This window comes from Merops nubicus, unplaced genomic scaffold, assembly GCF_000691845.1.
Source record: "Merops nubicus isolate BGI_N331 unplaced genomic scaffold, ASM69184v1 scaffold9931, whole genome shotgun sequence".
Lineage (NCBI taxonomy): Eukaryota > Metazoa > Chordata > Aves > Coraciiformes > Meropidae > Merops > Merops nubicus.
This window is the reverse complement of record NW_008590257.1, coordinates 329-27204: the sequence shown is the minus strand read 5'-3', so window position 1 is coordinate 27204 and position 26876 is coordinate 329. Positions and strand designations below refer to the sequence as shown.

Sequence of the window (26876 nt, the reverse complement as noted above, 5' to 3'; positions counted from 1 at the left end):
GACAAGAAGATCATGACACAAGGTAAAATTCATACATAGGTGTTTTCTTGTGGTAGCTTTAGCAGAAAGTACAACCACCCTGGCAACCAGACAATTTTCCTTTCTATCACTCACACTCTGCCAGGAATATTTCTTTCTAAATCCCTAGGTCAGCTACTTCCTATCTTTTCCTTTCTCATCAAATAATTCACTTCAGCTACAATCAATGAGGAATGAATTCTCTTCAGTCATACGCAAAGTCAGGAGAGTCGGGTTCATCTAAATGCAGCTCCTTCCTCATGGACCCTTCTATCTCTGCTGCCAAAGAATCCTGTGGAAAACAAGCACAGAAGAAAACCAAAGATCATAGTATTAGTAGGGCACCACTGCAGAAAATAACTACTTATATCAAATAATAACTAATAAGGTGTCATCCTTATTATGTTTATTATTATCATGTTTTCCCCTAACCAAGGGTTAAAGGGGACAGGCTACCAGTTTTCTGCTGCTGGTCAGTAAGTTTTACTCCCTAAATGTAGTTAAGTGCAGGCTCTAAGTGTCAAACATTCACAAATTTAAATGGTCTTCTATCCCATGATTCACCATTTAAAAATCATTTTTATAGAAAACACAGAAACCTATCTCAGCACAAAAAACACCCCACAAAACCCCCACTTTTTGCAGCTTTCAACAGTGTTTGTGCAAGTACAACTTGTATTATTAAAGGCTTGCACTTGAAATTGGCCTGTGTTCAGTCTCAGAAGGGGACACAAAGAGGCAAACTAAGCCTTTGCTGACAATTCCCTGCTTGTGAGCACAAACACAACCTCTGTTCTTCCTCAGCAGTTAAGATGAGACGTGGTTAAATCAAGGAGGGCCAGATTCTGCTGCTTGAGTTCTGATTAACCCAAGAGAAGCCTCACTGCTCTCACTGCCCTCAGGCATAATGGAATTATTCTAGACATACACAGGCAAGCAGAGCCAGGCACCAAAATTACCTAGAGACATTCTGATCCCTTTTTCTCCCCTCATTTGGCTGAGGGTGTTGGACATTCCTCGTGCTTTAAATGTACAAGGTCATAATCAAATGAAACCAGGCAAGCAATGCTGATACCACCAGTCACACTGCTGTAATTGATGCTGCCATAATACATATTGGCAACAAATATTCTTTTAATGAAACACTAAATTTTCAGTGACCCTAAACCAAGAATATACCTGTGACCTACTGAAGTACTGAAGGTCTAGAATGTGTATAAGTGACTAGAAGGATGCCACGACTGGAAACTGTTAGTTATGTTATCAGGAAGTGACATCTTCCAGAATATTGGAGAAAAATAGGAAGTTCTGACTGCAAATCAGCCTCCACAGGACAGGAGATGCATAACAAAAGAGGCATAAACCTGTGTAGCAACATACAGCACTATATAAACAGTCCCCCCCATGCTCCTGTCTGAAGCTGAAGCTGGAAGTCAGATGCAAACACATTTCCTTGGGTTGGTTGTTTTCTGGTTTTTCCCTGAAAGCTGCTCACCATGGGGAAGAGCCCGAGCGAGTGGTACCGCCGGGATATGGCTTTGGGCATCGTCTTGTTCCTAAGGTTCTTCAGCTCTTCTTGAGCCTCATGAAGCATTTCCATGCACTCTGCATACTTGTCCTCCAGCTCTCGCAGCTGTAACGTACAGCAAACAGTTCAGCACCTCGTGGGCTGCACCACCAGCACAAAAAGCCTGCAAAGTCTTTTAACACTGGTAAAGGATAATGGTGGAGGGAGGAGACCCTCTTAATGCTTTCCCTAGCAAAGGGATGGAGAAGCACCAGCTCAGCCTTTGTGAAACACCATGAACACAACAGGCCCACCAGCAGGAAAAGCTCTCCTAGGGGCATTCCCACCTTCAGCACCACGTGGTGCAGACACAACACACATCCTCAGGGCAGCAAGCTTTATTTGTTCCATTTCATCCATTCTGGTCATGTGAATGTATCCCCAGAGGACAGGCAACAATCCTGGACTGCCTTTGGTTTGTTCACTGAACAAATACAGCACAACTGAGCTCTTCTGTCTTGTCTCACTACTCACAATAGGCTTAAACTTGAGAATTCAACCCTAAAGAGGTTCCTAAATAGCCCATAAGCCTCAGTTTTTCAAAACATGCCAGTTAAAGGAGAATAGGAAGGAAAAGGCTTTGAACCCTACCAGGAACCTAAAGGTTCTTTCATTCCACACACAGAGGCAAAATTATTTAATGCTTCTGATCCACCTTAGCCTAAAATTCTCACAATGAAGTGAGCAGCCATTGCCCTACCACTAAATTATTGTAATAGTCAGTGATGGACTCACCTCTGCTGTGAGCTGTCTCTGGGCATCTTTAGCTGCTCCCAAATGCTGGACAAGTTCCTCATTTTCAACTGCACACTAAAATATGTCAAAAGAAAGGTCAGAACTACTGTGATGTTCTGCCCTGTGAGAAACACCTTAATATGTTTTCATCCTATACCACAGGTAAGTAGGAAAAGTGCAACTTTTCTCAAGACCCTCTCTGCAGCAACATTAGTCCACACGTTAGTATAAAACCATTTAAAATGTTAATGCAAGAACACCCAGCATCAGTCTGTGCCCTGCTAAATGATCCTCCAAGGTCCTAAAACAAATGGGGACGTGCCCACTGAAATAGATGCACTGACACCCTTACCAAATTTCTTATGTTCAGTGCAGAATGTCACACCTAATATTAAAATAGATTTAGCCATTCTGTTTGATACATCATAAAGGTATCTTTTCATAACTCCATGCTTTCTAGTCAGGTATGCTAGGTATTAAACATCAAACACCCAGATAAGGAGGGTGGAAAACTTCCTTTAGGCTCTAGTTTACAGAGGACTGTAACTTGTCTCCCAGCTACAAAGGCAGCAAATCACAACAGTAGTTTTGCAACTGTTTCCTTACAGCTTTTGCCTTTTTCTGCAGGTCCACTATCTGAGAGAGAAGATGGGTGATTTCCTCCTGCTGCCGGGCAGCATCTTCAGTTTTCTTTGCTAACTCTTCAGAGATATTGGCAATCTGGATGTTTGCATCCCCTTCAAAATAAGCAATTAACAATTAGCATCACCAACGCCCAAGCAGAAAAGCAAGCAGGAAGATGTTCTTTGGGAACATCACTTCAGCAGAATCCTGCCCAAATACACAGCCAAGGTATTTTTGAAAAGCAACAGTAGGACATGAAACCAGGAAGACACACAGTGCTCATGCTGCAGAGAAGACTCCCTCTTAACATTAACATTTTCAATGCAAAACTATTTTGCAACTAAGATTTAGGTTACCAACAGAATTTTCTGCTATGAAATATCAGCCAGAAATTCTCTCCTCACAGCCATCTATATAAGGAAAAGAAGTACCCCAGAAAAACAGGCCTGACTGATCTGACTTGGTTATCTATTTTTTTTTTTTAAACCAATCATCTATATAAGGAAAAGAAGTACCCCAGAAAAACAGGCCTGACTGATCTGACTTGGTTATCTATTTATTTATTTATTTTAAAACCAATCTTGAATGAGAAGTGAAAAGAAATCAGGACATACTTAGCTCTTTTACACAGTCATTGACAAGCTGCTGCTCTTTCTCTTCGTAAGTAATTGTTTCAGTCTTCAGCTGACAGGCCTAGTCAAGAAATCCACACCAAATATGCCACGTTAGCACCTTTGCTCTTTGCCAGTCTGCTGCTGCATATCCATCTGCTTCAGAAAGACAAGCTTTTCTAATCACTCCTCCAGGAAGACAGTGAGAAGCTACAGTTTTGCCTGCCCTCCCTCCTGGGCTGGGAAAAGGGGCCAGGGGAGCATTCAGCAGCTATGGCTGTACAGGGAAACTTGCACCATTATCACCACATCCCACTAGATGTCACTTGTGTCTTTTGCACTGACAGTAAGAAAAAGCCTTGAAGGTATGAAAGACAAGTATGCAGAGCTTGATGCAGTCACCTGAACAAATTAAACTAGTTCATGCTTGGTTTAAAGACTTGAATTCAACACTCAAGTATTTAAAAAGAACTTTCAGACAGTATATGGAAAGTTCTGGCACTGTAACCATATTTTCCACCTATGACCTTAGTGCTACCTCCTGCCCTGTTTTGCCTTTTCCACTCCTAAGGTGCCAAGTGGAGCATGGCCACATCCAGCTGGTTCTGTCTGGCACCACCTCAGTGGGTCTGGAATCTCCTCCAAATGCTGGGGGCACCCCACAGACTATGTCAGTAGAGAACTGCAGAGCTCAGAGGTCTTGGATTGGGCTCCATCCTGTGCCTAGACCTTTCCCCAGCTTCCTTGCCCTTCTCTGGACTCACTCCAGCATCTCATTACTTAGGCTGAACCATCAGAAGCACACAGCATTCTCCACCACATGCTGTCTTCTCCAAAGACATGACACCACCTATCTGCAACGGGCCCTTCATGTGCCACAGAAAATGGTCCTGAGCCTGTTTCCAGACACTCATTCTTAGCTCTGAACTGTTTCTCCTGCTGTACTCTGCTACTTGTTTGCAAGATGGTAACCTGCTCACAAAGGCTAAAAAGCTGCACTGAAAGGATGAAGTTCCTCATGGCATTTTCCATTAGGAAATGATACTCCTGAGGGACAGGAACAGTAAATAAACTTAAAAACTCTGTTGTCTGTGAACAAACAGAAGGAAAATGAAAAAGAAACACATCCAACCTAATAGATTAACAACCTGACTTGAAACACAAACTGAAGATATTTAATGCAAATTCAGGTTAGCCATTTTTACCTTGATAAACACTGGCTGTGTACCAGACAGACCATGCAGCCTGCACACTTCACACCTGCAGCTCAGGTCACCTGTATCTACCAGCTCAGTCCTGTTTCAAGGTGCAGCACTGGGCTCCAAAACCTCCCCATGCTCCTGCACATCCTTTTGGCAAGGAAACTGCTTTGTGTGTAGCTTGTAGCAGGGTTAAGGACAGTGATTCAACAGCTACAAAGAGACTTGTCTCCCATGGAATTGCACCCTCTTAATTAAGACACTCTCAACTTTTAATACACACTTTTCAATACCTGTGTGCTGGCATTTAAATGAAAATCTGTGTAAAGCAAAACACAAAGGGAGCAATTTCACCTCAGATCGAAGCACAACATTCTCCTCTTCAAGGTCCTTGAGCTTCTTTTGAAGAGAATCCAAATGAAAGTAGTTCTGGACGGAGGAGGAAGATTCATTCCTCTTCAGCCTGGTAAAGAAAACAACAGTTTTACCCCATTTTCACCTGGATTATGGCCAATCAGAAGAACAGACTGAGCAGAAGTTTCTAAACCAGCCACATGAAATGCAGTTTGTTCATGCCAGTATCTTTGGGCAGCAATATATTTGCAGTGATTTTTAAAAGTTAACAATTTTAAAACTTATTTATCATTCCACAGACTTCTGGCACCCAGCCAGCCAGCTGGTCCAACACAAACCCTTCCAACGGGTGCCAGGCACCAAGTTCAGTCTCATGAGAGTTCCAGCCCATACAGGGATCCTTTCACTCCTTTTCAAAGCTATGAAATTCTCCAAAGCACCCATCCCTAGTACCAGGTGAAGGTTCAGTGCTGTAGAACTGACTCACGGGGTGGAACAGACCGACTCTGGCTCACTCTCTTCAGCAGCACTGGTGTAGAACTGGAGCAGCTCATCTTTCATGGAGAGCTCATGCCTCAGCTGAGAAACCTGCACAAGGAAAGAGCTTGTGGATCAGTAAATCGATTTTCAAGGCACATTTTTAGCAAACCCACTACAAATTCATTAGCTATCCTCCAAGCATCATCTTCAGATTACATCCAGAGAGCAAGACTAGAAGAGACCAGAAGCACCATGCCCTTTATTTCTTAAAAAGAAGGAAAAGCATACCTTTGAAATTAGCCTTTAAATGTTCTGATTTAGAAGTTTAAAAATACAATTATCCCATAGCTATTCAACTTGTTTCTTTCAGCTTCTTTAAGGTGGACAATTCTGATTCACTGCTGCATTAGTCTAGATTCACATTCCCAGAACAGGATGTATTGCAATGATACTGCAAGAAATTAATGTGGTGCAATCAAAGCAAAGATTGCTTTTATCCATTTTATGTGATGCCTGTCACCTTCTGACTTCATCACAGCCCTTGCAGGCCTCAGATACAGGTAATTCTTCCTCTCCAAGAGACCTTAGATAAAATTACTAACCCAGTTGTGTAGTAAAGTCCCATTTGGGACTCAGTTGCCCGTTGAGCTGCAGAACATCACCTAGTTGCCATTCTGAGGTTGCTGCAAGGGTGGAGGCTGCAGTCAAGTTTTTGGGAGTAGTCTGGGCTTCTGATGACTCCAAAACACTAGTCAAGTAGTATGTGGGAGTCCCATACTTAGCACATACACAGATCAAAAAGGAACAAACCACCAAAACTGGGTGCTTAAGATACCCTGCAATTGTGATCCCCCCAAAATTCATCTTGGTGAATTTATACTGCAGTTCTCCAGGATAAGAGTTAAAAGCCAGTAGCTTTTAACTACTCCAGTAACACTTTTAACTACTACACAGTAGCACTGGCACCACTTTCCAGCAGCAATTTAAGACCCTAGTGACAAGAGATAAATTATTTGCCTCGTGTAGCTATAAATAGCCCAACTGATCAGACTCAGCTGCTCACCCACACTGCAAGACCTGGCCCTCAGTTTTTGCTTTCCAATGCACAAACTGCAGAGCACATTTGTTTTTATTAGACCTCTGCTTTTTGTCTTGTGGGCATATTTGTATTTGTAGTCATTACTGGAAAAATAAAACAGAGAATATCAATAGAATAGATTTCAGTTGCATCTTCATCAAGCCTAAAGCACTTCAACTGTGCAGGATTTTAAGCAAAGAAGGTCCTTTACTTTACTAAGGCTGTTCTGCAACATCAGATGTGCTAAGGCACCAAGCTGAGACCACTGAGACATGGGTTCTAAAGTGCAAGGGGGGATAAAAAACCCCCAACCAACCCCATTTTAGAAAACCATGAAACAAGACCTGAGGTTCACTTTCCCCATTTCAGGAAGAGCTAAAAAGCTGACCCAAAACTGTCAATTTACTTCCCTCCAGCACATTATGGCTCAGCTTCTTTAAGTAGCAAGGGTTCAGATACTGTCAGATGATCACCAGATCATCTCCATCTCTTGCTATGCTTTTTTTTTCCCTCTCTGTGAATTATAAAGACTAAGGATATTATTTTCCTGCCATTTCCAAGTATTCCATTCTCCAAAGGAGGGTGGAACAGCCAGGAAGGGTGATTTTTTTAGTGGAACAGGATGAGAAGCAATGGGTACACACTGAAATACAGGAAGTTCCTCCTGAACATCAGGTACAACATTTCTATTACTGCTATACAATTTATATAAACACAAATCTATGATAAATATTGCTATTATTGCTAAATTATTCATACATATACCCGTAAAGCCTTAACTTTATACCACACACACCAGAAAGAACTTGTCTAACCACAGATAACTCAGAAAAAACATTTTTTAGGCAGTTTTTGCAGCATTTAGGAAGCACCAAATATATTCTCTTGTTCTGTATCTTACCCTTAGACACAGTTGTCTTAGTTACCACCCTGTTCAAATATTCAAAATTCAGCATTAATGGAAAAATCCAAAACCTACAGAGTTTCAATGTACAAAAGTGTCATGACTTTAAAGCCTGACGAGTTCTGCCTCAAAAGCATCAGTTCTGAAGGAGTCATCATGACAGTGAGAGAGATGAGTGTTGGTAGAACATATGGCCTGACATACCAAGCCACCTGGCAAGCAGCTGATTCCTGGTGGCTCTTCTCCTAATGCTGCTCCTGAGCCCCTCTAAATAAAACCAGGCCTGGAACAGAGGCAGCCCTCTCTTCTTCTCCACCTTCCTCAATCAGCTCTTCCATTCTGGATGTATGGTGTGAACACACTGCCCAGACAATAAGCACATGCCCAATAACTGTGAATTGACCAATGTCCATCACATGATGGGACTTTGGAAGCATGCAACAGTTCTCTGGGACAGGGGAGAACTAGTTTTCCTTCCCAAAAAGAGCAGGCCACACCAAAGGATGTGTGTGTGCCCCACCATGATTTATTGTCCACCTTGGACACATCCATCCAGGTTTTAAATGAGATGGGATGACGAATAATTCAGCACCTCGCAACCCTGAGTAGTTTTATTAGGAACCATTTTTAAAGTCTCCCCATTTTAAACTCTCCCCATCACTGCAGATACAGCACTTGGGTGTAAGACTCTTACCTCTTCCCTGATGTGCTCTACTTGCTCCTCCAGGAACTCATTTCTCTCTGTCAGTGATTTGTTCTTCTTTAACAGCGACTGGCCAATGCGAGCAGCTAATTCTAAGTCCCGTTCTTTCTGTGGAGCATCAAGAAGAGAAAGCTAATTTCAGATTCTTTAATCACCAAAGGATCAGGGGGAGGGTAAAATTGAAGGAGCAAGCGCTTGAACAAGAAAAAGACTTTTTCCTCCTGTGAAGGTTTGTTTGGTTGTTTTTTTGCTATGTTTCATGAAGGAGCAAGCGCTTGAACAAGAAAAAGACTTTTTCCTCCTGTGAAGGTTTGTTTGTTTTTTTTGCTATTTTTCTTATTCCTGCTTACTTTACACTTTATCCAGAGAAGACTGACCCATACAGAGCTATCAAACCACACCCACGAAAGCATAGCTTCAAGGTCTGCATAAAAGAATTATTTTGGTTGGGAAATAACCTTAAGATCATCAGGTCCAACCATTCCCCATCCCTGCCAGGTCCCCACTAACCCATGTCCCTCAGCATCACATCTCCAGGGCTTGGAAACCTCTCCAGGGATGAGGACTCCACCACTGCCCTGGGCAACCCTCAAGGGGAAGACTTTTTTTTTTTGTTAGACCCAGGGCTCTAATCTGCCTGGGAGAGAATGATAAACTGCATAAAACTCTGTGCCATTCATTAAGCATCTCTATTATTTTCTTATTCAACTACTAGATCTTTTAAAAAATGGGGAAAAAAGGTGCTAAGGTTAACTCCCCACTTGCCTTTAGTTCAACACCATTCCAGGAAGAATTTTCTTCCCATCACTGAAAATACTGTGTGGGGCTTATTGACCACCCCACAGCCATGCAGATTTTATGACTAAAAGCTGCTTTATGTCATGTACACATCAATGACAAAGCCCACAAAACCAACAGCTACCTACCCCATGGATTTGAAGCCAATGAATTTGCATGAAGAGGCTTTTGTAGTGGAAAACAGAAAGTTATGTAATAATCATTAAATAAAAAGATTATTGATCACTGCTGTACCTACAAATAGCACCTTCCAAATGGGTTCTGAAGGTCAGGCCTGTATCTGCATTGAAAGCTACTGGCATTATCCAGCCATAAAGTATTTATATAATCTCAAGTACAATCTCTCAGAACAATAGGTCCCACAAAGTTATTCAAAAAACCTTTGGTTTACATATCAAGCCAATTTATTGTGCAGTAATTTGGCTCACTTCAGAAAGGCAAAGTGGAAAAAAATATATATATATTGCTGCAGCTTTGACTCTAGAGGAAAAGCTGCCTCTCAGCAAGGTTTCCACCTTCAAATCTGAGGCATGTAACTGTATTTTCAGGCTCTTTCATCAACCTCCCCAGACTTCCTACACAAGATTTAGCAATTCAGCCCTAAACCTCAGTTTGGAGTCAAGCCTCTTACTCAGTGATAAGGCACTGATTTATTACAGCAATACATAAAACACCAAACTGAAGCCAGACACACTGACACTATTATTAGAAGGGGATGACAAAGCAGGTTCAGGAAGGAATCTGCTCCTGTTCTCACCACACCCCCAGGTCTGGTGTCACTCCCTTTGCTTAGTTTCAGGGCAACAGGCAAAGATTTTCAAATGACCTGCCCTCATGTTGTTTTGAGGTCTTCTCTTTCCTATCTCCCCCCAAAATGCTGCAGCTTTCACCCTGTCAAATTTAATACTGTCACTTGGAGCTTGCCAGAAAGCAGCACAGACAAAAGGTGACTTTTCTTCAGTTTTGTTCTGTTTTTTTCCTTCTTCTCACTTGTTTTTGAAGGTAGCAGGAGTTACACCTTCCATTCTGCAAATGAACTGAACCCCTTGTGATAACCATCATTTGGAGAACAGAGGGAGGAGCTGCAAGTGCAGGTATGCCTAGGGATAGAGTGATTCCATCAGAAATGATGGGAAACAAACAAAAAAAAGCTCACTGAAAGTATTCATTAAAGGCTCACTTATTACACACTCCCCCTTCTTTCCTTTGCTATCACCCAGGTAGGGAAGCACACTGCAGGATTTAAAACACTGCCTCAATATTCAGCTCTGCTTCTCTGGAAAGACATTATCTGAGATAATTATGACTAGGAAACTGAACTTTTTTTTTTAATTTTAGAAGAGAACAAATCCATCAGTAATGCTGCTGTCAGCTTTGCATGTACTGTAAAAATGTGTCCTTTTAATATGACTGCCCCTCTCCTCTTCCTGATTCATTATATTGGTAAATATTTGGCCACGAGCAAGTTAAATGGCCTTAAACTGAAAAAATAAGCAGAAGTAATGAATCCACACGACCAAGGTAAACAAATGACCTTTACCTAGAAGGAATATTTACCTTACCAAGGAGATGAAGTACACTCAGGTTACCTATTCCTCCTCACTGGAGGTCAGAGAATCTTACCAGCAACAGCCTTTAGCCCTGGTGCCATGTATTTTCTGCACTACTTTCTCCTACCATGTACAGGTCCTTCAGTGGTTGCCATACTTGCCTCTTCAAGCAGACGTGTGACAGCATCTATGTCATTGTATGTTTTAGTCATCTGGCCCACTCGTTCAGCACATAAAACTGGGGGGAGAGAAGATAAAGCATTCATCAGATTGGCCATACAATCAGGGGGAATGTAGCCTTTCAAGAGTTTTTTCTTCTTAAAATGACTTCTGGGTAAGCATATCAAAAACTAAAAAAGCCCCTCAAAAATAATCAAGATTGAAGTTAATCCTCCAAGTGTTTCTCTTCTGTAATGAGCATTTGGTTTTGTCAGTGGCAGGACAAACCACTCAAGTGTTAAAACTTTCTGCTCTGAAGAGGAATGTCTTGAGTTCATAAACAGAAATTATCAAGGAAGAAGTGAAAACTGATGCTCTTATACACAATTAGGATGTTATCATGTCACCTCATCACTCTAATACATGTAGCAGAGTCACTCCACCAATGAGCAACTCCAGTATTATTACTAAGTGTTCAAAATAAAGATATTACATCATATTAAGGTGATAAGAACTGGGTTCTACAGCATGAGACAGCAAAGTAATTACAAAAAGCATGTAAAATAATAAATTATTCTTATAATACCCAGGCTACACCATAGTAAGCACAGTATCACTCAGGAGAAAAATATTTACTTAGGCTGGGCAAGATGATTAATCACCAAGGTAGCAGCAGGATTTTTGTTAAGCTGAAGGAAGTCTGCAGAAGTTTAGTCTACCACCATGGGTGATCCTTTAAGAACACACAGACCCATCTGGAAGCCTGCAAGTTTTCTAAAAACCCAACAATAACCAGAGGAAGCAGCAGCACCTTCTGCCCTACCCTTATATTCTTTTTATTTTCGGCTTCAAACTCTTCAACTCTGTAGTTCTGGGGAAAAAAATGGGATTGTTCATGAAGTTGAACTGTGTGGACTGTGGGTTACCAAGCTGCTGAGCATGTTCTGCAGGGGCTTTACCCTTGGCAATGTCAGTTAAAGCTCAGCCTGACAGATTAGCTAACACTGCTCTAGGGCTCATTAAGGCAATGGGGGGGACACGATGGGACAGATAAGGCCTAATGAGATTTAAATGAAAAAAAAAAGTGTCTTGAGTAAAGTAATATTGCTAGGAGACAGTCTGTCACACTCAGGAAACAACACTGCCCAATTTATCAAGAGACAACCTACATACACATCAATACACAGCTGATCACCCCCACGGCACATCAATAATCCATCAAATGCAACTGTACTTAGGTATCTGCTGAAATGTTGCAGGATTTCTTTTCCACACTTAAAGATCAGAAAATTGTTTAAGCTATGGCAAGAAGGGCAGTTTCTTTCTGTTTATTTTCCTGTTTCTGTTTCTGTTCAAAAAAGTTGTGTTTTTGTGAATCAAACCTTGAAAAAATTTAGTGTTTAGTGGCACCAGTAGTGCCAGTGAACCCCAAAGAATGCCATTCACAAGTATGCAGAAGATAATTACACTTATACAACCAATTAAGTCTGAAACAGTAAAGTTTATGTTTCAAAGGAATAAGTTGACAAACATTACACAGCAATATAAAGAGTAACTACAGCACTGCACAAGCAGTGTAAACTACTAGCTGGATGAGGCAAAAGCAAACTAATCATCATTCTACAGGAAAAAAAACTGAAGTAACTTGCAGGGAACCTCAAGTATAATAAACCAAGGGGTTAAATAGAAGCTTTCCATAAAAGCTTCTCATCAAGACATAGAGTGTCCTATCCAGGAGACTGTACATGATAAAAAAAAAAAATTAAACACCATAAACACAAGTCTTTTTAACACAGTTCATAAGTCATGCCATAAACATCTATCAGAAACCCTGACGCCAGCAGGTTATTTTCCAAAACAACTGCACACTGAACAGTTCCCTTGGTTATAACATTCCCTCACTGCCATAAAACAATGTTTGAGATTGTCATGAGCCAGTTCTTTCTAACTCCCTCCCTGGCACTGCTGATGACCGTGGCCAGCTCACCATCCCCATCCAGGTGACTGTGTAACCTCCCCAGCATCCCAGCTGATGACAGCACAATGGTCCCAAGCCACTCAGCTGGGAGGGGGATAGAGGTGGAGCTGTGTGGCTGCTCCCTTGGCCATGCCTCCAGAACCTGCCCTTTCATCATTAATGGGGCAGGGGAACACCACCACCTCATCACAAAAGGGCTAGAAAAGCTGTAGAAACCTGGTCACCCATAGCTTTTATAGCTCAAAATCTCCATCAAGCTTCTGTTGGCCATTGTTAAAACAGAGGTCTCCATACATGACCCTACCAACGTGGAAGGGTTTCAAAGCAGAAAGGACACCTCATCCTCTGACACCCAGGTGGGGACAAACTTCATAGACTGCACAGAATAACATGCCTCTTCCAGACAGCACCCTGCAGAAGCATGGACTAAAAGAAGGGGTTTCTTTTTGAAAGGAGGACAAACTTGCACAGTGTTGCCCTCCACCCCTCAGAGATGAAGGCTTGTGGGGAAGAGAAGGTGCAAAGCGAGGGGAGAGAAAGCAGTTCAGAAGGGGCACTGAAAACCCCTCAGAACTGTACCTAAGTATGGAGTCATTCAGCCTCCACAGATAACAAGACAACATTTAACCAGTTGCTAGTGCAGTGATTTTAATTTCCCATGTTCAAAAAAAACTACCAGTGAAAAAGAAGCTGCAGTGAATAATCTGAGCTCTGCTCAGTGAGGTAGGGAAGGGAAAGGCTCCCCCAGACTCCCCAGCTCTAATGGATTCAGCACAGGAGGCTTGGAGCCTGCTGGAGCTTCTGATGAGAGCCTGCTGTAGAACCAGAGCAAACAAGAGCAAATGAAGGACAGTGCTCTGTCACCTCCCCCCCAGAGCCACCTCCCTGACCTCTTTTGGCTCACTTGCTAATCAGGAGTGGGTTTGCTTGAGGGCCATGGGCACACAGGGTCTAAAGGCAGGGATGGGTGCAAGCATCTAAACCAAACGTGCTCTGCACCTCTCTGTGGAATGAGAAAGAAAGAATAAACATTTTTAAAAGTCAACAGCAGGTGGAGGGCCCACAGATTTCCAGAAATGTGTTCTGGTAACTGCTTTAAAACTAATGTCACATCTCCATACCAGGAAACAAAGGACAGGGAAAGCTTTCATCACACTATTTTCATGACAGGATAAAATACATGCTACTGGGACATATTTACAGTTCAAAGTGTTTGTTGGGCTTTTTTTAACAGCCAAACATGCAAACAGATAAATGCTACACAGATGAAGTGTTTCCTCTGCCTTAAAGCACCATATCACAGCTAAACCTAGGGGTACCCCCATTGCTGTGCTTCCCAACGTGAGGACAGCTGGAAGGATGCACTCCACAGTTATTTCTCATTGTTTATTTAATGCAGCATCTGACTGGAAGCTTCTTTTAGGCTTTGAGTTCTGCACGGACTGAAGCAAGGATTCCCAAGCTGAAGATGCTCCAGGAGAAGGGAGGAAAGGATGTCCCTTCCTGGATCACTCCCCTGGATCACACAGCCATCCAGCATGCTGCTTAGAGGAAACCCATTTTCCTGCAGTGAGCTACCACCCCCCAAACACGGGGTTCAGGGGGAAGAAAAAGAAAGGGAACAAAGAAAAATCACAGGAGGCAGCAGCCACAGGTGTCCCCAGCCCCACTTCCCTGTGTCCCTCCTCCCATCCATCAGCCCTATAATCAGGGATAAGGTACAGAACTAGAAGAGAGCACCCACAGCTGAAGAGGCAACCCCAGCTCCCACTGCTACTCTGTCCATCTGTTCCCAACTACAGGGAAGCAGAAAGGGGCTAAGATATTATGGGAAAGTTTATTTTGGGGCAGATTATACTGACACATACAATTATAGAGGCTAACAGAGAAGGTTCTAGTGCATTTCCTTGCTACTGAAACTTATTTCCTCAGAAACTACATCAGGATACAGGATACTGCATCACTCAGGATACAGGAACACTCTTCATGGAGCACAGATCTCTGGTAATTTTAATATTGATGCTTCTTATTGGTAAGGTGGCAGAAGAGGACGTTCCTGAATTTGATAGCAGTTCCCTACCCAAAGCCTTTAACTCTGTCAAGCTCTGCTCTGCTCTCCAGCAGTGATGAGCTCACAGACCCTGCCTCACAAACAGCACCTGTCCCCCTCAGCTCTGCTCAGTGCTCTCTCCAAACTCCAAACACACAGCAGCAAGTCCACTCCATCCTAAAAGCTGGGAATGGAGAGGGAGGGAACACGCAGAGGAACGGCCAACCCGCTGGGGTACTTAACACCCCTTGGCAAGCAGTAGCCAGGGGAGACCCTGGCAGAGTGGGGGCTCCTTGGCCCTCGTTGATTTAATCCCTGCAAGGCCAGTTTTGCACTCAAAGGATGAGGCACTGGCTAAAAGTCCCAGCTGCAGCTCTGGAGCCACCAGCTCTGGCACCCGTCACTGCGAGCACCACATCCACTGGAGCCAAGCACATGAGGAACCCTGAAACTGGGCCAGATGAAGTATAATCCCTTTGGAATAAACTCAGGAAAATGATACCTAAAACGTGCCATCAGCTCTGAGAAAGATTTGGCATGTTTAAAGATCAACTCAGCAGCTTCTCCTCTCAGCAGAGGTTTCAGGTCTGCTCTTGCCATCACACCTGAGACAGCCCTAAGAGAACATGTCCATCTAAAGAGCTTAAAAATCCCAAGAGACCCCTGAAGAACCTGCTTCTGAGACACAGCTTGCTAGAAGTTTGAATTTTAATGCAACACCCTCCAAGTTCCTCCAGCCCTCCCCAAGCCCAGGAGCAGACGGGTCCCTGCAGGAGGCAGATGGGGAGCCCGGCGGGTGGCTGTCACCCTGGTTAGAGGGATGAGGAGTGGTGGGTCACAGCATGCCACCCGCCTCACAGCCACCACGTCACGCCGTGGGCGAGCTCCAGGCACAGATCTAGGAGAACATCACGTTGGGAGTGATGCACACTCAGCAAGCACACACCAGCGTGGTGAAACAACCCACCCAAAGCTCAGCAGCCAAGGCCAGCAGAGTTTTTTCAGTGTTACAGCCTAGTTTACTGGGATTTCAATGGCATGCTTCACTAATTAATCTTTTAATATTAAGATGCAGTTACTGATTCTTCTACAAGAAGAGATTTTGTTAGGGCTGGAACCCCTCTCCAGGGGCCAGGCTGAAAGGCTGGGCTTGGAGAAGAGAAGGCTTTGGGGAGACCCTGCAGACTTTCAGTCTCTGAAGGGGTCCTGCAAGAAAGCTGGGGAGGGACTTTTTACAAGGGTTTGTAGTGATAGGATGAGGGGTGATGGGTTCAAACTGGAAGAAGGGAGATTTAGATTAGAAATGAGGAAGAATTTCTTCACTGAGGGTGGTGAGACCCTGGCACAGGTTGCCCAGGGAAGCTGGGGATGCTCCAGCACTGGATGTGTTCAAGGCCAGGTAACTAGTCTAGAGGAAGGTGTCCTTACTTGTGGCAGAGGAGTTGAAACTAGATGATCTTTAAGGTCCCTTCCACCCCAAACCTTTTTATGATCTCACCCTTTAAGCTTGGTTTGAGGGGTGTCTATTCACTGCCATTTCTCTCATACACTACTGAAGGAACTTAGGAAATCCAATATTAATCCAATAACCTCTGTTGCTACATCATCTCAGGTTTGGGAAAACCCTTTGCTGTTCTTTCTTTCCTGCAGCTTATGCCCAAACACTCTGGTGGACAGCCATCTCCTCTGGGCAGGGCACAAACTGCACCAAGCTTGCTTGTGATGTTAAGTTTCACCTAGAACATCACACACTTGTTCCTTCTATTGGCAAAACCCCAGATCAAATGTCCTAAATTTGGAAAATACAGCCAGAAAGTGAAACTCTGGAGATAAGGAAAGAACTTGCCATCACCTTGATGCAAACACCATTTACTGAGACAGCCCAGCACAGCTCTTCTGTCAGAAGTACAAGTTTTCAAGCAGATTTTCTGATTTCTAGCTACTGAATTACTGTCCTGACATTCTCCTCCATCCATTTCTTGTCAAGAAATGTCTGGACTGCAGTCCTTGAACTAATAAATGGCTGTAAGGCTTAAAACAGGATCCGGAGTGTAAATCTTGCAGCAATCCTCCACTGAAGTCACAAGCCAGGCATCATCTCCCTGCCTTCAACATGTGAGCTCCTCCCAGCCCAGCTCTCTGGCAGAGATGGGCTGTGCCAAGGCTTTCAAGCACGACTAGCACCAGTTTGCTTTGCTTTGGTGTTTCAAGATCCATTCTAGACAATGTCTCTGTAAGACACAACAGGTATTTTACACTTTCTGAAGGTCAGACCTCTGGAGTGCCTGAACTTGAGGTTTTAACAGTCATCACAAGACTTTAAGTTGTTTTTTTTATTAAACTTGAGCTAGATTCTTAGCCTGAATTGACCCAGTACTTTGGATAAGGAGGACTTTTAATCTGTTCTATTAGTAAATTGAAATAGTAATGACTGGCTGCTGGCATAGGTCCTGAACAGGGCACAGTCTTTTGTTCAGCAGAGCAGGCTGTGCACATCTCCTTCACCTACAGAACTGCTCAGCTCATCCTCAAGAGCAATACTACCAGTTGTAAGTGCACCCACGTGCACAGGCACAGGGAAAGACCAGGGGTCACCTCTGTGCACCTCCATCCCTGCTACACCAAGTGTGCAGGTGACCTGACTGCACATCAGGAAGGTGCTGTAGAAAGACAAGGCTGAGTTATCCCAGATGGAACTCAACATTTTCTTTCTCTCAACAACCAGCAAGAACAGCTTCAGACCATACTTAGATCTGAATAATAGCTAAAGGCAGCAGGAAGAATAAAACCAGTGTGATGTAGGCTTCAGCAGCTGTTTAATCTCTAAAAAAAATAAAAAAGGAATCAAAATGTTGCTTGGCCTCTCTTGAGAAGTTTCCTCCTCACCCCAATGCCTTGTTTTAAAGTCTTCCCTCACCAGTATTCTCTCCAGCACCTTTCTACCTTGCACAGGCACACACAAGTTATCTCAGTTTCCTTCAGAGACCCACAGCAGGAGAGATAAATAGTTTATTGACCAGGTATGGCTGAAATCCAGGTGGAACACTTGATTCTGACAAAGTCCTCACAGGAAAGTCCTACTCAAAGAGCACATACCATCTACCAAGGCTTTGGACACAGGAACTCCTTCCCACAAGCTAAGGGTGTAAAATCACAGCAGGTCACATCCTCTGGGCTAACAAGCTTTACAAGCATCCTTACACCAGCTTTATGAGAAGTGTATTTGAAAGTACCAGTTCTCTGCCATAAAACTGCTACTTTAGAGCAAAATTTACAGCACATAAAATAACATAAATGGAGCATTTTTCCTTTGGCACCTGAAGCCCTGACAAATCCACATACACTCCCACTCCCACCCTAAGAGGCCAGTTGCCTGCAACACTGCAGATGTCATTACTTCCACTAATTGAAAGGGTAACTCACTAAATTTGAGTTCTTTTTATGTGCTTTCAAGTTTATGGACGAGCACAAAACTGTTGCCATGCTGTTCTACTCATTTTTAGAAGTAGCTGTTGGGAGTGACAACCTAACACACAGAGTTCCTTAACATACACATGAGATGTACAGGTAAAAAAAAAACGCAGTAAAATTCCAAAGAAAGATAATTTCCCAAACCTAGTTTCATTATTAAAAAAAAGGTATTGTATAGTCTACATCTGTTGATCATGCAGTTCTTATTTAAAGAGCTGTGTATAAATTAAGATTCATCCTATTTGACTATTTTCTTAGCATTCATTGGAAGGTATTTGCTACGCACTGAAAAAAAATGGTTCAATTCAGCAGATGTAAGCCCAGAAACACCACTGAAATCACTTACACGTTGCCACGTGCTGTTACCATAAAAGTTTTAAAACCAAAAGCTGAAAAATACCTTCTTCCAAGATCTCCAGGCTCTGCCTGTTACACGTGCACTCTCTCCCACCTTCCTTCTCCTGGTCGCACTCAAAGCTTTCCTCGTCGTTTCCTGACATTGCTGAATGTGGCCCAGAGAGACACGAGCGGGTGCTTCAGTCTCACAGGAGATGGGAACTCATTCCCTCGGAGGCTGTATTTTTGGGGAGAGCAAAGCAAGGTCTCCACAGGGCAGGATACCATCTTTCCTCACTCACATGCTCGGCCGGGGAGCTCCGGGGCGACTGAGTGTTTGTCCTTATCACACCAGTTTTGTGTGGCACAGATGGGTGGAGGAGGGACCAGACCATCTGTCTAATAATTACTCCAAGATTTATGTTGTTCCTCAGAGCAGCTCAGAGGTAGCCAGGTTTTGCACAGCAGCTCCACAAGCCTATTTCAGACAACCCAAGTGAGCAGAAAGACCCCTCCACGGCTCTCCACACGCCAGCAAAGTCCTCCCTCCTCTGCCCCTGCTCCTCCAAGTGAAGTGGTAGCTTCCCACCAGTGTCCTGGCCACAGGGCTGGCCCAGCCTCCCAGCGACACACCCAGTGACGGGTGTGCACCTTCAGAGCAAAGTCACCTCTCCTGTTGCCCAACGCTGCCAGTCACAGCCCTCAGAGGAGCAGGGAACAGCCTAAGCCTGTAGACACGCACACGCCAATCCCACCCAGCAGAGAGATCTTGGAGGCTCTTGCATAACATGGTCTGACTGCAGCATCCACCACGTGCTTCAGGCATTTCAACGACACATCAAACACCATGTTTTCCACAGTTGTCTTCTCTCTGCTGTGGGAAACAATACCTCAAGTCCCCACAGGGACTCTCAAGGGTGTAGGTATCTCCTCTCTGTTCAACAACACATGGAACTCCTTGTGCTCAGACCTCCTGGCTTTCAGCAGATTGTGTTTGCTGATCTTGACTAGGCACATAGGGCAGGTTAATGTTATTAATTTAGCATTTTGCAGCTATAGGTATGTAATGTTTGCCAGGTTACCTCCCTTACCTTTAATGGCAAACAGGGGCCCTTTGTCAGCCAAACATCACAGCAGCAGAACGCAGCAGCGAGCGTCACGTAGGAGCCACTTCTCTACTGGTGTCCAAGTATGGGATTTAAAGGAACCAGTTTTATACAACCATGATGAATTATCCTGTTTTAACTTCTTGATATTTATATACAAACAATGCAACAATGTTTATATATATAAACAACAGCCAAAGGATATGAAGCACACAAGTGCTGGCTGAGGAAAGGAACGCTCGTTTCAGAATAAAGATCTTTCTACTCAAACTCAACGACCTGACCTTTGACCACCAAAATCAACCATGATATTCAGCAGTAGAAACAGCCTCAAGAACACACTTGTGGGAAAAAAAACCCACAGGATTGTCTCTTCCTCCCCATATCATGATGATAGAAGCTGTAATTTCAGTAATCATGTAATTGGGGTTACTTGTGGTTTGATTCCTTAGAGCTTTCCTGTGTCTTCATTTCTCTGCCTGAATCAAAACTCTTTAGAAAAAATCATTAAAAATCAGACAGTAAGAGTCTTAAGGACCTACTCACCATCCAATGTCAGTTTACCACAGCTTGCTAATAGCTAAAGAATGGAAATTCAGAGAGCAACCGAATCCATGTCATTGTAGAAGGATGCCAGTAGCATCTTTTAAAGCTTAGAGGCAGAAAAGTCCACCCCTGCCAACCCTGCTGACATACTATGGGTTTAATATTGCTGACAAACATTCAACTATAGCTACCCAACTAGCTGATAAAGGAGAGCAGGGCAGTGGGTGACAGACCCCCCCAGAACATCCACGTTGTTGCCCCATATAAGTGACAAAAATCAGGAGAGTAACTAACTATTCCCCCAGGCTGAGTTCTGGGGTGCTGAGTCCTGACTCAGGGCAACCCGGGCTGCACAGATGGACTCTGGCAGCCAAAAGCCAAAGGTAAGTGTTGCAATGCCTCTTTTGATATCAGCAGAAGGTAAATGCTGATGTCAGTTCCCAATGGGTAGAGAAGGAATGTGCACCCACCCCACCCTCACGCTATCAATCCCTTTTCAGTGGTATCCTGCATTGAGCCAGCTGAGTAGTGCAGGAGGATTTACTGGCTACAGAGCCAGGTTTCCAACACGTACCAAACAACAATGGGACAGGGAGCTGAACTGCAGAGTTCTGAAAATATACATTCCAACTGGGAAAGATTCAAGAGATCACAGAATCATGGAATGTTTGGGGTTGGGAGGGACTTTTAAAGCTCATCTAGTGCAATTCCCCTGCAGGGAGCAGGGACATCTGCAGCTAGAGCAGGGTGCTCAGAGCTCCATCCAACCTCCCCTGGGATGGTGCCAGGGATGGGGCAGCGACCACCTCTCTGGGCAGCCTGGGCCAGGGGCTCAACACCCTCAGTGTCAAAAATGTCTTCCTTATATCAAGTCTAAATCTTCCTCTTCTAGTTTAAAACCCCTTTGCATACTGAAAGGCTGGAAGGTTTCCCTGGAACCTTCTGTTCTCCAGGCTGAACAACCCCAACTCTCCCAGCTTGGCCTCCCAGCAGAGGGGTTCCAGCCCTTGCATCACTCTTGTGGCCTCTTCATGGGTTGCCCAGGGTGGTGCTTGAGGCCCCATCCCTGGGGGTCTTTAAGGCCAGGCTGGAGGAGGCTCTGGGCAGCCTGATCTAGTGGGAGGTGTCCCTGCTCATGGCAGAGGGGTTGGAACTGGGGGATCCTTGTGGTCCCTTCCAACCCTGACAGATTCTGATCTGTTTTGGCAGAGGACTTTGGAGCCCTGGTGGCTCGGTGGTTGGACTTGGTGATCTTGGAGGTCCCTTCCAACCTAAAGGATTCTATGATTCTAGGTCCATGTCCTTCTTGGGCTGAGATCCGTAACACTGCCCATAAACGCATACTTGGGGACTTCAAGAACAAACCAGACTGAACATTCATTTTTATGGGCTGTCAGTGCCAAGTTGGGCATGTTTGCTGCCATCACTGCTCTGAACGAGGGGCTGAAGGCACCGAGGTGCTTTTGGGAAGCTTGTTGGGGGACCACAGTGCTTGGAGCCCCCAGCAGCACATCCCTCGAGCGATGCTCACCCCAGGCTACAGACTGTCTGCAGGAGCTCTGCCATCAGGAAACACCCAGAGCTGGAGCTGGTTTGCAGAGGGTGAGGCTGGACACAATACAAACAAACCCTCATATCCTGACTCATTATTTCCAAGGAACTCCAATGCATTCAAATCATTTTAACCTTCCTTTATCAATAAAAACATCTAGGCTCATGCACGATTAACCACGATAATTTTGACCACAATTAACTAACAATAGCAATGCTGCTTTTAGAACAAAGAGATTCTCTGTAAGGAAGCAAGTCCTAAAAAAAGCAGCTGAAAACAGCAATATCCAGATTTAAAACATGTGGATGAAGAAATGTGGGTGTTTTGGGGTGGGCTTTTCAGGGAGGGGGGATAAACTGGTGACTGAACACATGGTCTCTATAGAGATGTACAAACAAAATGAGTTTTTTCAAATTGGTACAGGTTTTATATGCTTCCCAGTCTTTCAAAACCCTACCCAAATTATCTTCTGTTACTCAACCAAACTGAGAGAATATTACTTTTGCAGGGAATTAAATGGGATGAAGTGGGAAAGAGCTTATTTGGAAATTTAGCAGCTGTTTAGCTGCAGAATAAACAGGAAAAATGCCTCTATGCTGAAATATAGGACAACTTACAAGTAGATTAGGTCTGATTGGATAAAGAACAGAGTCAATGGTGGAATAAAGAAAAACAAGTGACATGACTAAAAGCAGAAAAGTAGGAAAATGTTATCAATGATTACATGGATATAGCAAGGATCGACCATATTTATCACACATAAAGGACCCAGGAATGAGGCAAAAACAACCTGAATGAGAATTTTAGGTGCACACCTATAGAGGAAGGGCTGCTGCATGTAGTCCTGTAGGGATGGGGACAAAAGGGGCTAATGTATGAAGGAGATGATGATTCAGCATAATCACAGAATTGCTTTGGTTGGAAGAGCCCTTAGAGAGAAGATCTCCAATTCCAACCATTTACCTCATACAACCAAGTCCACTGTCATCTACATGGCTTGGAAGCCTCTCCAGGGATGGGGACACCCCACCACAGCCCTGGGCAGCCTCTTCCAGGGCTTGACAACACTTGTGGTGAAGACATTTTTCCTCATGTCCAACCTAAACCTCTCCTAGCCCTACTTGGGGGTGTTTTATCTTGTTCTACTGCTTGTTCTTTGAGAGAGGAGACTGACCCCCCCCTGGCTCCAGGCTCCTGTCAGGAGCTGTGCAGAGCCAGAAGGTCTCCCCTGAGCCTCCTTTGCTCCAGGCTCAGCACCCCCAGCTCCCTCAGCTGCTCCTCCCCACACTTGGGCTCTAGACCTCTCACCACTTTTGATCCCCAACTATCAGCCAAGCTCCTACTTCAAGGTAGAAGGGGTCAAGGGAAGCACATTTTAAATAAAAAGATTGCCTGTACCACCCACAGAGCTGGCAGGCCTCTTTTTGCAAGGTTACCTGGAACTAAGGTGTGCAAAGAAACGTGGAGAACCAAGAATTCTCAAAGAGCAGCAAAAAAATACAGGTAGGGACTGAAAGTGATGAAGAACAACAAAAGCAGGAGCCAGAATAGCCAGGAGAGTGAGATGAAGCTGCTCAGGCAAACCTAAGAGGGGTTGGAAGCTTTGACACTTGTGACAAACAGGGCACACACTCATCTGCAAGGGAGGAAAGGAAAAGACACTGCTTTCTCCACAAGAAATTGCCAAAACTCCTGGCCAACAAAAGGAGGAAGAAAGGGCCAACTGCACGTGCACGAAGTCACCTGGAATTGTAGGCAATGAACTCTCAGGCAGAAGTGTGGAATTGTTCAGCTAGAAGTAAAGGAGCAATGGAAGAAACCACAAGAAAAGCAATTTGACCCAAAGCCAGCCTGGATGTCTCTAGAAAGCATTGGTTCATTGAGAGGATGAAAGATGCTGGCCTCCAAAAGAGCCAGAGGGACAAGGCTATTCATAAAGATTTCCATGGGTACCTACTTACCTGTTTATTTAGGTGTTTGCCAGTTTGTGGGGTTCTTTTTCAGTTTTTCACCCAAGATTTGTTGTGCATGTTTAAGCATCTATTTGTTTTTCTCTCTAAAAAAAGAAAGAACCCACCTAGATGAACCTAGACTTTTCTACTGTTCTCTTTTATGGTGAGTCTACAAAAGTTTCACCTTTTCCTCCTCTGTTCTGTCAATCTCAAAGCCTGCTATGAAAATAGCTGCTTTCCTGCTCAAGCACACACCCAGCTCTTTCCCCATCCCACCCACACAATGTGTTCTGCTAATGCCAAGCAGGGGCACAACTGCCACTCATATTATAAAATACCATGCTTGAAAACCCAGCTAAAAAGCACAGAGTAACAGTTGTTAATTAGAGGAGTTCCAATCTATTGTGATGTTAGTTAACACCAGTGAGGCAAACAGAGTTTGACATTTTATTTCCTAATTCCATCTACTCCTACCAAAAATAAACTGTACAGGACTTTACATAAAGGGATTAACTCATTATTCCCACTCTAATAAATCTTTACAGTGACTCTCAAGTCATTTTGAGCATTTGTTCATTTGGTTTTACAAGGCATTAAAAAAAATTGCTGCCACTAGATGCAAGTGGAAGATTTCATTACTGTGTTGGTTCTACAGAAGTTCATTCGATTTGAGGTAACAGTGAGAGTCATTTTTTTGCCTATTAAGTTAAATAACAGAATTAAAACCTTATATCCTGGTTTAATTTTAGAATTTTTTTTCTTTGAAGAACAAAAAAAAAAATCGTATGCTGCTAATATAATTATTAAAAAAAGGAAAGCAAATGAAGTCACATCTTTTAAATGGAAATCTAAGTCCTATTGGCTCTGACAAAGAATGTATGAATAATTTGGTCAGAAAAAGAATTCAGTAGGATGATATCTTGTGAGGTTTTCTACTAGTTGCAATGTATTGCTGACTCTCAATGTTTCATTTCCCAGAAAAAGCAAATGAACTGGGTGGGATCCAGAATTGAATGCACACATCTGAGCTTCAGAGAGTCCGTGTACAGTAGAGAAATAAGCTCTCTAACAGTGCATTCATCTTGTCCTAAAATAGATATTCAAAAGAGGTCAGCTGAGCTGCAACTGCCTATCACTCTGCTGAGCAGAAGAAGAATCTCAGGGAAATGGCTCTGGCAGGGAGAAACACACAGCACAGAAATGAAACGTCAGTCAAGAGACAGGCACCTCTTACAACATGCCATCTGCTCCAGGTTTTTGGAAAAGCTCCATTTTCTACTCTAAAGATGCCTTTTGTCACCCACTGCAATTAGAATACCTTTGTCCATCGACAGGGAATGCCAACACTGCTTCCAACCCAAATTAATATGCTAGTTATTGATGACCATGCTTCCCTCTGCACCTCTCAGACCCTCCTCTCTTTCAACGGGGAGAGGCAAAAGCAAGATAAAGCCCATCAGGTCCCAGGGAACCCTCTGAGACCACCCCTCACCCCAGAGGCTGGGACAGGGCTGACAGCACCACCCTTCACACAAAGGGCACCTGTAGCTGTGTATCCAGTGTGTCAAAAGTTATTTAGTACAAAAATGGAAATAATTTTGCAAAAGCAGTATGCTTTACCTCCTAGGCAGATTTTTTTCCCCCCTATCAGATGTTAAACTCTGCTTTCTCCTAGGGGAGAACTTCCCAACCAGCTCCTACTCTGGGTGGCTCCCTGTGGGTGGCCCTGGTGGAAGAACTGGGCTGGGGCTCAGCAAGCCCAGGCTCAGACCAGCCACTCCAGTGCTCCCCAGGCCCTGATCCCATCAGGGATTTCCATGCCCAGCACCTGCTGCTTATTCCACCACCCTGGAACTCCCAGAGTCTCTCCAGGGCAGCACACACCTTAGGATGGAATTGATGAGCAGATCAGCTCTTAGCTCAGGCATTCAGGCATGTCACACTTCTGCAGAATGTCACTTTGACCAGACAAAGGGCCATAAAAAAGAACAATAAAAAGAAGGCTATTTAACCTGGGGGGGGGAAAGATATAATACCAGCAGTAGCTTTCAATGACAGCACAACCCTTCTGTGTCTTTAAAACCAGGCCAGCTCTGCCTGTTACATCATGCAGACTAATGAGATGCTACAGTATTTACTAGGGTTAAACCTGGGTGATAAAGGTTATGTAAGGGATTCAACACAACTTAAGTGGTCAGAGCTCTCAAATAAACAGGCACCTTTCCTCTCTGAACACCTGGACAGGAACAGTCAATGAAACCCAGGAGAAGTTCACGTCTGGCAAGTTTCTGAGATTGCATTCAGATCTGAAATCTAGGGCAGAGAAGCAAATGGAGGCAGCACACACCACTCAGACAACCATAAAAACCCAGCCAGGTTGTGTCACACAGCTCTTTACTCTTCATGTCCCCTCTGATATTGCTATCAAAGGACTATGAAACACCTTTGTGTGCTATATATATACACAACACCTGCAGGCCTACGCTCCTCACTCCTCCTGCTCTTTGCCTCACTGTCATCTTGGACTTGGCATGTTTAAGCCAAGCTCTCCAACCCCAGTAAAATGCAGATCCAAGTGCTGCTTTCCCAAAGGTTGCAGTTCCTCCTCGAGGTTACCACTGATAAGGAATTTTGATTTTTCCACTCTGCAGAGAGTACAGTTTTAGCCATTCCTCACCCTTTTTCGTGTGCCTTCTACCAGAAGCCTGATGGAAGCATTCAGTGCTTTGATAAAGAAATAATCCCCCAAGCAAGCATTAGAAAAATGACAAGAGGTCCAGAAGATAGTTCTCAACAGAGATTTTTCCAATTTGAAAAGTTAACCCACTCACTTTGAGGAAGCCACAGTGTTAAATGTCCTTCACAGACAAACCACCAGAGAGAAAACATGCACTGCCTACTAACACATTAAATACACACATACTACAGCATACTGGTAATGCAGGAAAAAAACCCAGGCTTCAAACTCAATCCCACAGAGAATCTTGCAACCTGTGTTTAAATGCAGCTGCTACAAATTCTGTACCCACAGAACAGCACTTGGAATATTCCTCCCTCTGCCCAAATCCTGCTCGCACGGTGCCTCTGCCACTCCCTCAGAAGCAG

At 43.9% G+C, this 26876-nt stretch overlaps 1 protein-coding gene across 1 annotated transcript in view; it reads right to left on the bottom strand.

Annotated features, from left to right (window-relative positions):
- Positions 1 to 223: 223 nt before the first annotated feature.
- The window catches only part of LOC103782118 (trafficking kinesin-binding protein 1-like), a 26908-nt gene continuing 255 nt past the window's right edge, over positions 224 to 26876 (bottom strand). The window contains exons 2-10 of the mRNA XM_008949863.1: positions 10783 to 10859; positions 8265 to 8381; positions 5596 to 5696; positions 5109 to 5217; positions 3559 to 3637; positions 2927 to 3057; positions 2321 to 2395; positions 1514 to 1651; positions 224 to 310 (exon numbers count right to left, since the gene is read on the bottom strand). Coding sequence (XP_008948111.1) covers positions 224 to 310; positions 1514 to 1651; positions 2321 to 2395; positions 2927 to 3057; positions 3559 to 3637; positions 5109 to 5217; positions 5596 to 5696; positions 8265 to 8381; positions 10783 to 10859 — 914 coding nt within the window. The remainder of the gene's footprint in view (positions 311 to 1513; positions 1652 to 2320; positions 2396 to 2926; positions 3058 to 3558; positions 3638 to 5108; positions 5218 to 5595; positions 5697 to 8264; positions 8382 to 10782; positions 10860 to 26876) is intronic.